We start from the raw sequence: 15980 nt of genomic DNA, 5'->3' as shown, positions 1-15980 counted from the left end.
TCTTCTTTTCTTTAAAGAACTCTTACTATCACCTATAGGGAGGCAGATAGTTCTTTTTTTATAAATTGGTTTAAAGTAAGGTTAATAAGCTAAGTGAAATCAAATATTTTACTCATTTGTCTCGTTTTCTTGTTTATTTATTTTTTCATTCCTTAGAATCTCACAAACTATGATCTGTGCAGCATTTTGCTTGGAACGTCTACGCTCTTTGTTTGGGTTGGAGTCATCAGATACCTGGGTTATTTCCAGGCATATAATGTAAGGATGTGGCACCGGGCAGTGCCACTGCACTTGAGACTCATTTATTCTTTGGGGTCTAGTAGCTACTTTTCCATTTCATCCGTCCTGTTAATTCTTTTTTTTTTCAGGTGCTGATTTTAACAATGCAGGCCTCACTGCCAAAAGTTCTTCGGTTTTGTGCTTGTGCTGGTATGATTTATCTGGGTTACACATTCTGTGGCTGGATTGTCTTAGGACCATACCATGACAAGGTATGTAGCACAAATTCTTCCTTCTGCACATGGGCACGTGGGACTCTTGATCATGGGTTTCTAGCACTCACTGGCTTCTTAATCTTCTCTATCACGTAACCTTGACATCAGTAAACACATATCTTTTTATCAGTTTTTCTTTTTTTCCTTTTCAGGATATAGAAGTGACTATAGGATATTGAACCAAGAACTGTACAAGACTAGAAAGCATGGATTATAGTTGTCTGGGACTGGCTTAAGGGGTCACATAGTTACCCAGTGATCATCAAATGGGAAATGTTTGGAGATGAAATCACTATATTAAAAATGAAAATTAAGTGAGGAAAATTCCTATTAAAAATTTCCAATTTAAAGTATTATGTTTTTCATCCAAGTTAATTGAGAAGAATGAAGATGGGCAGAGACGGCCTGGAACAACCATAGTAGGTTTATGATTGAAATAGTGACATGCCTTGTCTCTGCAGATGGTTTTGGTTACAGCATCATCTTTGTGCCTTATTAAAGATCAGTATCTGAATTCTAAACTATTACCAAACTTCAGTTAGCATTATAATCTCAGGGACATCAAAGTTATGCTAAGATGTTCTTGTTATAAAATGATACATTTGATTGGTAGATACATCAGGAAATGAAACTAGGTAAGCCTTGTTTTTAACCCAAAAAAGTAAAAGGAGTTATTTCATCTTATGGCTTTTCCTCCATGGGCCTGTGGCAGTTGGAACAATAGAAACAACAAAAATAGCAGCAGCTAACACTTACTGCTTGTGTGTTAGACACTCTGCTGGGCTTTTCTGTTTTCTTTCTTACTTACTCTCCACAACAGCCCAGGGTACTGTTTTCCTCACTTAGATGCTCTGCAAGAAGAAAAGAGGTTAAAAATGGCAAGTATTGCTTCCAAGTTTGTATACCAGTACAGCCTTAAGTTTTGACCTTGTTAGCACCATTAGCCAAAGAACATATGATAAAATCTGGTTTACAAACTGTTAACGAAGAGTAAGCTATACATTTTTAAGATTAATGTATAGCTTACTCTTCTATCAGAAGGTTTAAGATTAATGTGTAGCTTACTCTTTGTTATTAATGCATAGCTTACTCTTTGTTATTATTCTGATAGCTGTCCTATCAGAATAATGCCAGGTAACCGGGCACAGTTGGACTTTCTCCTTTTCAAGTGTCACATTTAATATGTCTAGAGAGAATTACTGTTTTTCCTATTTGAGATATTATATAATTAACAAAGTGACAACCTCTGGGTTAGTAGTAAATCTTGGTAATATTATTGCTCTTCAAATTCCATGTCACTGCTTTAAAGGTGACTCATGAGAAAAAATTATTCTTTGCTATGATATCTCTGATTTGGAGAACTTACTGTCAGAGCCTGGAAAAATATATTTTTCTTCCTTACTTGCCTCATGCTCTGAAAGCTTTTCCACCTCTTTGTCACTAGAGGGCAGTGTTGCACTGTGTGGAATAAATACTGTGCCTGAGGATTTGGCTTTAATTCACTGACCCCAAGGTCTCTGGACAAGTGGTCCCATCTCCTTTGCACCTCACCCCCATCTCCCCTACCTTATTATTATTCTGGAAGGTGCTCAGATAAGATTGCTTGAATTTTACTAGATGGCTACCATTCTCAAATGCTGTCTGTTAGGCATAGTGCCCAGGATTCTTCATCTCCCTTGTTGTGTTAACCCTTTCCTCCCCTTCTCTGTGAGGAAATCTGATGATCCTTTCACAGAATATAGGCACCTTAATATATTAAATAATATTCCTGAGATTACCCAGCTAGAAAATGGCAGAGATGGGATTCAAACCCAGGTCAGCCTGACTCCAGTACCTGTGCTTTGACCCATACTCTGTAAGGCTTTTCTTGGTATTATCTAAAACAGATCATTGCAGGAGAGCATTTAGTCTGACAAAAAACAGGCTTGTACTTGGAGATCAACCGTGATTGGACAGCCATGTAGTCAGTCTCATTCTCTCAATGATGTCAAGGTCACCTCGTGAAAAATGAGGTTACTTGTTTTGTGAGCCTGATTGCATTTCCATATGTTCAGTTTTGTCCTTTCAAAGGATCCAGGTGAAATTGGGATGTTCTGAACCAGCACCATCCAAGAAAAATGCAATTTTGGCTATAACTGAGAGCTTTGCCTATACTGTAAAATTTTCTAATATCCACATTAAGAAACAAAAAACTGATGAAATTAATTTCAATGATATATTGTAAGCCTAATATACCTAGAACATTATTTCAGCATGTATTCATTATAAAATATTGAAATATTTTACATTCCTTCATACTAGTCTTTTTGATCTGGTGGATATTTTATCCTCACGGCACATCTCAATTTGGACTAGCTACCTATTGGACGCTGGCTAGCCACATGTGGCTGGTGACTACCATTGTGGACATTGCAGCTCTAAACTTATGTCTGTCACTTAATATCAGCTTTCCCTTTATCCTCCCGCCCCTGGAGGAGTGGAGGGATAGGGGGTGTCTGTAGGGTTGCCGGTAGGTCCGTTTATGGCATCTCTCACCAGGCGGATATATTGGGGAAATGCACAGCTGAGTTAATTCACCGAATGTACAAGTCAGGGGAGAGAAAGAAAACGTTAGTCTGGTTTTGGAATTTTGTGTTTTTCTTCTCCATATTGCTGCCTCTTTGAATCTGAAGTTAGAATATTTTATTGCCCCTTGCATCCTTACCCCCAAATTAATCCAAGCTGTCAGCATGTTCAGGCTCTGCCAGTGTCTGAATCAGAGGACTTTCAGGATTACCCGAAGCCTTGAAAAGCTGAGCATTCCAAGCAGGCATTTTTGTAGGATTTTTAGAATCACAGCAATCTTGATCATGAAAGCTATTTTTTTCTTTAAAACAAAACAGCTAAAAAGAGACATCAGGAAAACTGTAATTCTATACTACTGTTTGACTGATAGCTGGGGTCTCATAACACTTCAGCTTCCTGTCTTCCTGTTAAGCATCTGATTGCAGGGTCTCAACGGTAAGAGAGTCAAGATACAAACAGTATCCTGCTGATGTGCGTTCCCAGCACTAATGGACTTTGGCGCAATGCCCTTTCGAAATGTCTGGACACCAAGGGCGAGAGACAGACTGTTAATGTTCTTCCAAACCTCATCTTGAATTATTAAACATTACTCTAATGTGGCTTTTACATTTCCAGAGGACTTTTTTGGTCTATGAGGAATAAATCCTAGCCTTGCTTTGTCCCCATTTTACAAATGAGAAGACCGAGGCTTGAAAAATTGTTGGACTTTGCTTGGTGCCGTGGGTCAAAGTTCAGCAGACTCTGCATTACATTTTCCTCCTTCCAAGGCCTCTGGTTTTAGCCAAGTACCTCACATTCAAAAGAACCATTAGCCAGCTAAAACATTTTGCCTAAAGTTTGCATGAGATTCTTGGCATCAGCTCTTAAAGCAAATATTTATGTCATTCTCTGACATAAGCCATTGCAGGTTATGTTTTCATTGAAATGAAAGGTTTTTGGCCCAACTGCAAAATTACCATTTGTGAAATGAATGGTTGGGTTCTTGCTGTGGTCCCAGAGAAGCTATGGGGACTGTTTATGGAAATAGCCATTTAATATGTATTAAATGTCTACCGTGCACCCAACATTGCTAGGTTCTTGTAGACCAAGTTCTTGGAAGGCAGGAACTATGGCTTGTTTCTCTTTACATTCCCAGTCTCCAGCTCAGTACATAGACCATAGCAGGTGCTGAACAAGTTTGTTGAACAAACAAAAAGCAATGAGAGAGAGAGAGAGAGCGAGTGAGAGTGTAATGCCTGCTTTCCAGGGGCTGTGATCTCTCAAAAATCAAAGGAATGCCCTACAAATGTGGTCCTTCTAGACTGGAAGCACATTAGGACCTTGAGTATTTTTAAGCTCAATTCTACTATGGCATTTGGCCACTGAAAGGGACTCTGATTCACAGCCACTTCTTGTACAAAATGGCAGGGTGTTACCAAACACCTAAAATTGACTGCGTATCTGTTTTAACTCTTTGGTGTGTTAAAATAATTCTCATGTTTACAAGAGGAGGAGGAGGTAAAATGGTTATGAATAATGTTAACGTTGAGACAGATATTGTGTCTAGCCTGATAAGTAACTAAACAGAAAATTAAGAAATGAATGTGACATGTACTGACCAACTAGCTATTTGCAGTTGAAACCTGAAGCACAGACAGTTGTGCTTGGAGTTATGGGTTCTTGCGACTAGAGAAAGGAGTTGACTGGATTCCAAAAGAAACTGAGAAATATGAATTATTAATGATGCTGTCAGAGTTGTAATTGACATCCATAGAAACCAACTTTAGTGTCAATGTTTTCAGCTTTAACTTCAATGTTTTAAGGCTAGTGTAGGGTATGGAAAATATTTACTCTGGCAACACCCCTGTTTTACTGTTAAATAATCTACATATTGTTAAATGATTTGTTCAATTGGATATTTCCTCTAGGTTTTTATGGAGAAGGACTTGAGTTCTTCAGAGTTTTTGCTGGTGCAGCAAAGCCATGAGTGCGATCCTTGTTTGGGGTGCATTTGTGGACCCTCTCCCTTGGCCACCAATTTGGCTTGCCTGGTCCAACCACGTGGCTTGGCTAGTAGTGTAAGGCGTGGTGTTTGTATCTAGTTGCAGGACAGGGAATTGTGTATAAAAATAATTAGAAGACCATCCGTAGTTCATTCTGTGATTCTTACCGATACAGAGTGCAGAGAAAGGACTAGAGATGCCAGGGCACTCTGTCTTGAAGTACACTCTGAATTAATTCTTGAACATTGGCTTAACTGGACACAGAGAAGAGAAGTATACAGCAGGTGAGGAGAATAAATTCCATGAGGGAAAAATGTAGGGATGGGCCTGGTGTTGGAGGAGATAAGCACAGCGTGTTAATATTGACAAGGAGGAGGCCGGACATGGTGGCTCATGCCTGTAATCCCAGCACTTTGGGAGGCTGAGGCGGGTGGATCACAAGGTCAGGAGTTCGAGACCAGCCTGGCCAATATAGTGAAACCCTGTCTCTATTAAAAATACAAAAATTAGCTGGATATGGTGGCACATGCCTGTAGTCCCAGCTACTCAGGAGGCTGAGGCAGGAGAATCACTTGAACCTTGGAGGCAGAGGTTGCAGTGAGCCAAGCCCATACCATTGCACTCCAGCTTGAGCGACAGAGTGAGACTCGGTCTCAGAAGAAAAGAAAAATTGACAAGGAGGAGATGTGATGAGGCTGCATGAAGGAGGAACTTACCACAACCTTCTTGGTTTGGACTTTTATTTTGCATCCAGACTTTGTATAATCTCAAGTCTGATGAGAAATCAGACAAGGGAGAAATGACCTGAAAGCCATCTTCTTCAAGTACAGGTTTTCCTGCAGCTTCAACTGGGGAGAGTGAAGAGATTAGAGTAAAAGAGACTTACTTGGAAGTTTCTGTAATAATTCAGAAATTTGTGTTGACATCACAGTAGAGTAGAAAGGGCAGATCGGAGAAACATGTGATAGGAACGGACAGGCCTTAGAAGACTGAAAGGGAGAAGAGTAATCAGTTCAACACAGAGTTCTAAGGACTTAATTATTTCGGAGTGGTTCTTTGGTAGGAAATTGGAATCACTGACAGAAATAGGGCAATTTAGAAAAAAACCTCATTTTTCTTTTTTTTTTTTGATTTAATAATATATTTTATTCAATGCAGTAAGTCCAAAATACTATCATTGCAACATTTAAGCAACATACAAATTATTAGTAATGTGTTTTATACATTCTTATTTTTGTACTAAATTTTTGGATTAGCATGTATTTTTTATTTACAGCATATGTCGATTCAGTCTAGACACATTTCAAAGGCTCAATATCTACATGTAGCTAGTGGCTACCGTATTGATAATGCACCATTAGACTAAGAGGAAAGCATTGAGTTTGTTCAGAATATTGAAATCATTCAATATTTGACTTCTTGGATAATCTTGCTTTTTTTTTTTTTTTTTTCTTTTAAAGCAAACGAGAGCTTTACAACTTGCAGAGAATGTTGCTTACTAAATTTGAGACAAAGTAGGTATGTGGGGAGTAAATACCTGCCATTATTGTAATGTGTACCGTTGAACAATGCTTTCTCATATACTACCCTTTTTGATCCTGGTCAAAGTTCTGGGAAATAGGGTGGAATGAAGTTCCATTTGCTTTTGAGGAAGCAGACCCAGAAAGTTCACTACATTCTTCTCTTTAGGCTCCTGGTATCATGATCCATTGGAGATCACAATTTGAGGTGCAGTTATCAAATAATGAGCAAGCCAAACTAGACAAAATATAATGTGTCCTAGCATTTTCTTGCCTTTTTACAAAAGCATCTGTTTTGTGGGTGTCTGAAAGGGCTCAGATTTGTCCCACATCTCCAGTTTTTTGTTTGTTTGGATCCAGCATAAAATGAGAACAAAGTTTTTTGTGCTTAGGAATATTTTGACTTATCCAAGGTGGCGACAGAAGGGATCCTCAGGATGCCACCCACGTCTCAAAGTCCAAAAACCATCTCACCTCCAATACTGTGATCCTTTGATAGGTCAAATATATATATCATTTCACCATAGATCTTTCATAGAACTTAGAAAGAACACCTAGCATATCATTTAGTGCTGAGCTAGGTGAAGAAGCAAGCAATGTTTTATTCTAAAGCGATTAATTTTTATGACGCTATCATTTTTCAAGGAACCCCCTAACAATAGTAACACCAGTATTTTTTTTTTTTTTAATTGCATTTTAGGTTTTGGGGTACATGTGAAAAACATGCAAGGTTGTTGCATAGGTGCATACGTGGCAGTGTGATTTGCTGCCTTCCTCCCCTTCACCCATATCTGGCATTTCTCCCCATGCTATCCCTCCCCAACTCCCCACCCCCTCGCTGTCCCCCCCACTCCCCCACAACAGACCCCCGTGTATAGTGCTCCCCTCCCTGTGTCCATGTGTTCTCCTTGTTCAACACCCGCCTATGAGTGAGAACATGTGGTGTTTGATTTTGTGTTCTTGTGTCAGTTTGCTGAGAATGATGGTTTCCAGGTTCATCCATGTCCCTACAAAGGACGCGAACTCCTCGTTTTTAATGGCTGCATAATATTCCATGGTGTATAAGTGCCACATTTTTCCTGTCCAGTCTATCATCGATGGGCATTTGGGTTGGTTCCAGGTCTTTGCTATTGTAAACTGTGCTGCAATGAACATTCGTGTGCATGTGTCCTTATAGTAGAACGATTTATAATCCTTTGGATATATGCCCAGTAATGGGATTGCTGGGTCAAATGGAATTTCTATTTCTAGGTCCTTGAGGAATCGCCACACTGTTTTCCACAATGGTTGAACTAATTTACACTCCCACCAACAGTGTAAAAGTGTTCCTATTTCTCCACATCCTCTCCAGCATCTGTTTTCTCCAGATTTTTTAATGATCGCCATTCTAACTGGCATGAGATGGTATCTCAATGTAGTTTTGATTTGCATTTCTCTAATGACCAGTGATGATGAGCATTTTTTCATATGCTTGTTGGCCTCATGTATGTCTTCTTTTGTAAAGTATCTGTTCATATCCTTCGCCCACTTTTGAATGGGCTTGTTTGTTTTTTTCTTGTAAATCTTTTTTAGCTCGTTGTAAATTCTGGATATCAGCCCTTTGTCAGATGGGTAGGCTGCAAAAATTTTTTCCCATTCTGTTGGTTGCCGATTCACTCTATTGACTGTTTCTTTTGCCGTGCAGAAGCTGTGGAGTTTGATTAGGTCCCATTTGTCTATTTTGGCTTTTGTTGCCAATGCTTTTGGTGTTTTAGTCATGAAGTCCTTGCCTACGCCTATGTCCTGAATGGTTTTGCCTAGGTTTCCTTCTAGTGAAAAAACCTCATTTTTCCGGTTAGGGTGGTAGAAAGTTTTGTTGACATTTCCAAGGAATGGTCTGTTACATAACAAATGTCAGCTGGGCGCCATGGCTCATGCCTGTAATCCAAGCAATTTGGGAGGCTGAGGTGGGCAGATCACCTGAGGCCAAGAGTTTGAGACCGGCCTGGCCAACATGGTGAAACCCTATCTCTACTAAAAATACAAAAACTAGCCGGGCTTAGTGGCACACACCTGTAGTCCCATCTATTTGGGAGGGTGAGGTATGAGAATCACTTGAATACCAGAGGCAGAGGTTGCAGTGAGCTGGGATTGCGCTGCACTCCAGCCTGGGCAGCAGAGTGAGACTCCATCTCAAAAAAAATAAAATAAACAAAAAACCCCACAAATGCTCTCTAAGTATAGAAAACATAAGAAGATGCTTATGTTAATTAGGAGAAAAACTGGGATCTAAATTGTTAGACGATATGACCACAAATATATAAAAAAATGCATCAGGGAAAACTGAGAGAATTGTCAAGAGATTAACTTTGAGAGTATAGAGAGGAGAGTGTGTGTGTGTGTGTGTGTGTGTGTGTGTGTGTGTGTGTGTTGCCCTGTCCCTCAGGCTGCAGTGTAGTAGCACAACCTTGGCTCACTGCACCCTGAACTTCCTGGATTCGAGATTCTCCCACCCCAGCCTCCCGAATAGCTGGGACTACAGACACACACCATGCCCAGATGATTTTTGTATTTTTTGTAGAGATCGGGTCTTGTAATCTTGCCCAGGCTGGTCTCAAACTCCTGGGCTCAAGTGATCCTCCAACCTTGGCCTCCCAAAGTGCCATGGGATTATAGGCATGAGCCACTGCACCTGGCTCAGAGGGGATTTTCGAATAATGTTTTCCTACTTCTTCTGGTGTTCTAGCATCTTAAAATAGATAAGTTACCGCTACTACAAATGACAAAAACAGTGTTAACAAAACAAGCTAACTGGATACTGTCGGCTTTTTAGAATACTCTATTTCAGAACCTAATTTTTATTTCTCCCTACAGTTTGAAAATCTGAACACAGTTGCTGAGTGTCTGTTTTCTCTGGTCAACGGTGATGACATGTTTGCAACCTTTGCCCAAATCCAGCAGAAGAGCATCTTGGTGTGGCTGTTCAGTCGTCTGTATTTATATTCCTTTATCAGCCTTTTTATATATATGATTCTCAGCCTTTTTATTGCACTTATTACGGATTCTTATGACACCATTAAGGTAAGTAATTATCAGTATTTGCTGCCAAAAAAAAAATCATTGCAAATTCTGTATAGATTATAGGAAAATACCATATTTTAAAAACTTACTTAAAATATTACAGTTCAGATTTTGAGGTAGACTTTTTAAAGGCCAGAGATGAATTTTAGGACATTGTCCCTGTTACCCACAGCACGGTGGATCGGTTTGGAGGGGTGGTGGGAAACAGAACGGAAATGGGGTAAGGATGGGTGGAAGGGGGTGAGTCAGGTAGTTGGGCTACTGGTCTCAGCCCTGACAGATAAACCTGCCAGTGTGGCTACCTGAAACTTGCGATAGAGTCCTAAGTTTCAGGGATGAGAGGTGACTGGCCCCCTCACAACTCTCAGATATTACTACAACTCACACTGGAAGATATGGCTACTGTCATGGCGCAGGTTTCCTTTAAATTTTGAAAACTAAGGCTTTTGTGACTGTTTAGCTTCTCCCTCCCCTCCCCTCCCTTCTCACCCTTCTCTTCCCCTTCCCTCCCCTCTCTTCCCTTCCCTTCCCTTCCCCTCCCTTCCCTTTCCTTTCTTGGAGTCTCACTCTGTTGTCCAGCCTGGAGTGCAATGGCATGATCTCTGCTCACTGCAACCTCTGCTTCCCAGGTTCAAGCGATTCTTCTGCCTCAGCCTCCTGAGTAGCTGGGATTACAGGTGCCAGCCACCATGCCTGGCTATTTTTTTTTGTATTTTTAGTGGAGACAGGGTTTCACTGTCTTGGTCAGGCTGGTCTTGAACTCCTGACCTCATGATCTGCCCATCTTGGCTTCCCAAAGTGCTGGGATTACAGGTGTGAGCCACCGTGCCCACCCTAGCTTCCTACTTTCTTAAGCTACCTGATAGGTTCTGTATCCTTTCAGACTAGGCCCATTTAACTGATTTGGGTGCTGGTATCATCTTTACAGCAGATGGTCATACTTAGAAAACCCTGCTTCAGGGTCAGTGACTGAAAAACCAGGGGTGCCTGCCTTTGTCAGGGCTGTTTTCTGCTTAACCACTTTCTCAGAATAATGCAGAAGAAAGCCAGTCCATTGGGAAAACTCCAGAATACCTTTTGAATGTGTGGGGAGATAAGGTTCAAGTGGGAATAGTAGTTGGCTCTCGTAGCAGGGCTTGCATGGAGAAGGAAGAGGTGCACAGTCCTGCTACAGAGGGGCAGGGGAGCCTCAGTGTTGAAGTGGGTTGTCTTATTAAGCATGAAGGGAGGGAGCCTTTGTGTCTTCTTGGAAAAATCTACTGTCTTCTGTCCCACTAAGTGACCAACTTCCACTAAAGTAGAGGAAATAGTGATTACTTCCCAGGCAGAGTCTACATTGCCAATGTGTATGTGGAGTGGGGAGGTCTTATCTAGTCTTGCTGTTAGCATTAAAGTTTAAGACTTTTTTTTTAAGAGAGAGGGTCTTGCTCTGTTGCCCAGGCTGGAAGACAGTGATGTGATCCTACCTCAATATAGCCTCCAACTCCTGGGCTCAGTCAATCCTCCTGCCTCAACCTCCAAAGTGGCTGGGACTACAGGTGCACACCGCCATACCCAGATAATTTTTGTATTTTTTGTAGAGATGGGGTCTCCCCATCTTGCCCAGGCTGGTCTCAAACCCCTGGGATCAAGCGATCCTCTCTCCTTGTCTTCTCAAAGTGCTGGGATTACAGGCACGAGCCATTGTACGCAGAGTAGACTTTTGACTTTTGATTATTTCCTTCATTACCTTTTTTAAACAAACCTTTCCTTGGGTCTCCTCTGCTTTCTTTCTGAAGTTTTTCTCTGGATTGTTCTCTGTTCCCACAGTGGCCCTGGCTCGGTGTTCTGGGACTGACAGATTGATTCATCATTGTTAATATCAGTTCTTGAATCTGAGATAGCAACGTGGGAGAGTTTTATTTTAGTAAAGGTGGGCTTGGTTTGTTGACAAAAGAGCAATTTCTCATGCTCTATAAATAAGGTAACGACATTGTGTACTTTCTAAAGAAATTCCAACAGAATGGGTTTCCGGAAACGGATTTGCAGGAATTCCTGAAGGAATGCAGTAGCAAAGAAGAGTATCAGAAAGAGTCCTCAGCCTTCCTGTCCTGCATCTGCTGTCGGAAGAGGTCAGTATCACGTTTAAGCTCCATGCTTCTGTAGTGGGCTGCTCTGTTGCCTTAAGAAAAAGCCCCTGCAATCGTGGGAAATAATTCATCTTTCTCTTCTTTCCTCCCACTGAAATTCGCTTTAGAAATGAATTGTTTCTTCTACAACAGGGTTGTGTAGAAAGCTACATGATGTGATTGTAATCTCTTAGGAATACTATAAGACTATTAAGAGAAGGCATAAATTATGTCCCTAAAGTCAAGAGGCTGAACTCTTAAGTGGCCCAAGTAAGAGGTCAAAGCTCTTATTTTTAGAGGGGGAACTCTGGGAATGTCAGAGGCATTTTCCCTTTTCACAGTATGTGGTTCAAGCAAGCTTTCTTGATCAGAGCAGGAAACCTCCCTGCGAGGAGGCTGTCCAAGTGCTTGGTTAGCAATGCACACCTGTAGCTCTTCCTTGCCCAGCTGTGCTTTGCCTGCTGTTCGTCAGGACATGTAGGGAAATGGTCTAGACCTCAGTGGACAAAGCATATTGCATAGTAATTTGTGGACTAGAATGGGGGTCAGGTGAAGACTATTTTTTTTTGATGTGCCTATGTTTGCTTTCATCTGAAGTCAGGGGTACCAGTTTGTAACTAAAAGTATACCCTACACATGTTTTTTCTTTTTGGAAGGATTCTTTAACCCATATTCCTGAAGGAAGCTAGGAGAACATAATTGCTATTTAAAACCACAGGATGTATTTTTCTGTTCATCAATTCATATAGCATCTTGGGACTTACAATGATGTGATTGAGCAGATCGAGAGGATGTCTGGTAAACAGAAAATGAGATCTGAGAAGAGCTGTTTTCAGAACCACACCTTATTTTCTCAGAGCACTAAATCATTGCTGTGAAAGCTGGGATTAAAGGAAATTAATTTTCTTAATAGGCAGTTGCCTCCTAGGAGGTACCTTGTGTAAGGAAAGTCTCTCAAAATCTCTTTTTTACTATAAGGGGGAAAAAACTTCATGGGAAAATGTAGTCATGAATTCTAAAACATAGCTGATAGGTCTTTGGTGTTTGTGACACACGAAGTCCTGGGAGGTTGTTAAACGTTTTCTCATGCAGCCCTATGGAACAAGTGAAAGATTTAAGGTGTGGACCCGAAGACTTTTGGGTAAGATTGGGTCTGAGCGGTGAGACACAAGGAGCAACAGCAGCAGACAGTTCGCCCTAAGGTGTGCTGAGGGTTGTTGCAAAGATGCATGGTGAGACAGAGGGTCTGCTCCTCATGAACAATGAAAGAATTCAAGGGAACAAGAGAATCTACCAAGGAGATCAGCTGCAGAACTAGGATGATGAAAGTTTTGAAGAAGAGAATATCAAAGAATAAAGACAGAAGTAGCTGTAACTATATTTGGCCAAATGATGGTCCCAGGTGAAGTCAGCTATGACAGTTTTAGTGGAATCATCAGACCAGCCTAGATCCCAGGACCCTGCAGAGTGAATGAAGGTCCTAGGCCCTGATGGAAGGAAATGGATTGTAATGGAACCTTGAGAAAAAGTGATGGCTTTGACTCCATCAAAAATTAAGTATAGCTTGATGTGTTTAAAAGCTAGGAATGGGGCTGGGTACAGTGGCTCACGCCTGTAGTCCCAGCACTTTGGGAGGCCAGGGCAGGAGGATCACTTGAGCTCAGGATTTTGAGACCAGCATGGGCAATGTAGTGAGACCCTGACTTTTTAAAAAATAAAATAAAAGCTAGGAACAGAAGAATGCACTGAAATTGAGGAAGGCTGTGAATGGAGGGTAAAGAGGAATATAAAGATTCAGTGCTGCAAAGATAGGTCTCTATGCCCCTGTCTGGTGACCATGACAAATGACACCTGCTATCCCAATGCTACTTCCTGTGGAGAATGGCTGTGGTCACTCCTCTTCAATAGAGCAATCCAACAACCAGCATACATTTGATCCTCCTTTGAGTTATTGACAGAGCCTCTAGCCTGAGCATCAGAACACCTGGGTTTTTCATTTTGGACACTGCCATTAACCAAGTGTGTCCTGTGACCTCTCCTAAACCTCTTGGATGGACCAGATGACCTCTGAAACCTCTTCCACTTCTAAAAGGATGTGGTTCTTTGGAGAGAGATGCTTGGTTGAACAGATGCAGAATTAACCTTTCTCTTCTTCTACTGCAGTGAAGGAGGAAAATTGGCTGTTCTAGTCATTGATAAGGCCTTGTTAGCCAAGGGACATGAAGATTTCTTTTTTTTTTTTTCAGAATCAAACCGATATACTTATTGAGTAAAACATAAATGTGACATGTTTTTCTTTTTTGAAAAATTTTACTTTAAGTTCTGGGATACGTGTGCTGAACGTGCAGGTTTGTTACATAGGCATACATGTGCCATGGTGGTTTGCTGCACCTGTCAACTTGTCACCTAGGTTTTAAGCTTCACATGCATTAGATATTTGTCCTAATCCTCTCCCTCCCCTTTCCCTTAGCCAAGAGGCCCCAGTGTAGGATGTTCCCCTCCCTGGGGGCACGGAGGTTCTTAAGAGACAGTTGACTCCTCACAGTGTTTCCAAAGCATCTACTCAAACCTTAAACAGCATACATTGTCCTTCTCTATTATCTGTTTACTTATTTATTCTGAACCTTGGTAAATAATCAGAATACGTTGCTTGTCTTAATTTTTCTTCCTCTTTTATGTTTCACTCAACATGTCTATAATCTGAGCCTAGAATACAGAGTATTCTTATTGCTCCTCAAAGATTTTCAATTATTGTGTTTTCTCTTTTCCCCTTTCCCTTTCTGTTACAGGAAAAGAAGTGATGATCACTTGCTACTTATTAACTAAAGTTCTTCTGCTAAGGATGATTAAAGTTCAGGCCTCCTTATTCAGTGGCTGGGCAGAGGAACCCCAAATGACTTGGAGCAGCAGTTCCAAAATAACTCTCTTATTTACTGTGGAGTGGGAAAGAGGACTTGTGGTTAGCCAGCTGACCATGACTGAAGTTCCAGATTTACTTTTTATAAACTTGAATGATGAAGAATGGACCATAGGCTACTACTGGGCATTAGTGCAATTGAACAGCAATAATAAAATTATCTATTAGTCTGTTAATCTATGACATGATCTTGGAATGGAAAAAGATCACGTTTCAGAGTGTGCAAAACAGTAGTGTTTAAATTAAGGCCATGTCATAAATATGTGTGTTTATTGTCAAATAAGGATTTGTTTTAAAGGTGATTCTTGGGTTTGAAGACATTTGTTAATTCATGATCTGTACAGAAATGAAGTTGGTTGCAATACCAATCTAGAGACTCCAAGTTGGTGAACTGTTAAACCATTTAAACATCACCCTTGGCCAGGCACAGTAGCTCACACCTGTAATCCCAGCACTTTGGGAAGCCTAGGCAGGCAGATCATTTGAGCTCAGGAGTTTGAGACCAGCCTGGGCAACATGGCAAAACACCATCTCTACAAAAAATTCAAAAATTAGCCGGGTGTGGTAGCAGACATCTGTAGTCCCAGCTATTTGGGAAGCTGAAGTAGGAGGATCACCTGAGCCCTACAGGTTGAGGCTGCCGTGAGCTGTGATTGTGCCAGTATCCTCCAGCCTGGGTGACAGAGTGAGACCCTGTCTCAAAAAAACAAAAAGATCACCCTTAAATAAACAAAAAGGCCTCATACTCATGCAGTGGACTTTTCTTGGCCTGTTTTCCTGTGTGTTTTCTTCAGCATGATATGAAGCAACTGTTGGCATAGCCAGTGGGAATCATTTGGCTGCCTCATCACTGTGCTGATGGTCGTTTGTACACACACGACATGTGGAAGTGACCTGCAGCAGTGGTCACTCATTTCAACAACTGAACTCCACTGTGTTGGGTATTTACCTTTGTCTAGCCAAGAAATATGGTATAGTTTCTCTAAATAAATTTATTTTTATCATTCCATATGGCACTATTACTATTTTATGCAGTGTCTCTAAACAACTTCCTAGTGAAAAATTCAGATCGCATCTCTCTTAACTACTTGGTCTCCAAAAGGGATTTCCCAATTTCTTAAAAGCAGTGAAGGAGATACAGAGCCTAGGACATAGAAGTTATTCAATACATATTTATGATGATAGCTTGAGAGATGAAGATCACTTCATGCATAGACTTATTTCATACTTGAGCTATCTCAGTGGTCACCTATTTAAAAGTTATTGGTAAAGAGGAGAATTTGAATTAAGCAGGACCCCCTTCCAGGGCTCTTCCTCTTTCTCCTTGGCCTCAG

The 15980-nt window shown here is 41.0% G+C and overlaps 1 protein-coding gene across 3 annotated transcripts in view; it reads left to right on the top strand.

Annotated features, from left to right (window-relative positions):
- Positions 1–15389, top strand: part of MCOLN2 (mucolipin TRP cation channel 2) — a 72488-nt gene extending 57099 nt beyond the window's left edge. For 2 of the 3 annotated variants that reach the window (XM_021667727.2, XM_064372576.1), the window contains exons 10-14: positions 157–258; positions 369–491; positions 9415–9621; positions 11611–11732; positions 14519–15389. In XM_021667727.2, the coding sequence (XP_021523402.2) occupies positions 157–258; positions 369–491; positions 9415–9621; positions 11611–11732; positions 14519–14555 (591 nt within the window). In that variant the 3' untranslated portion in view covers positions 14556–15389. The remainder of the gene's footprint in view (positions 1–156; positions 259–368; positions 492–9414; positions 9622–11610; positions 11733–14518) is intronic. The other variant, XM_064372575.1, reaches the window with a different exon arrangement.
- Positions 15390–15980: the final 591 nt, after the last annotated feature.

This window comes from Aotus nancymaae, unplaced genomic scaffold, assembly GCF_030222135.1.
Source record: "Aotus nancymaae isolate 86718 unplaced genomic scaffold, 86718_ANA_hifiasm-v0.15.2.pri h1tg000007l, whole genome shotgun sequence".
In the NCBI taxonomy this organism is placed as follows: Eukaryota; Metazoa; Chordata; class Mammalia; order Primates; family Aotidae; genus Aotus; species Aotus nancymaae.
Note: the sequence above shows the minus strand (reverse complement) of the source record. Positions and strands in the feature narration are given on the sequence as shown.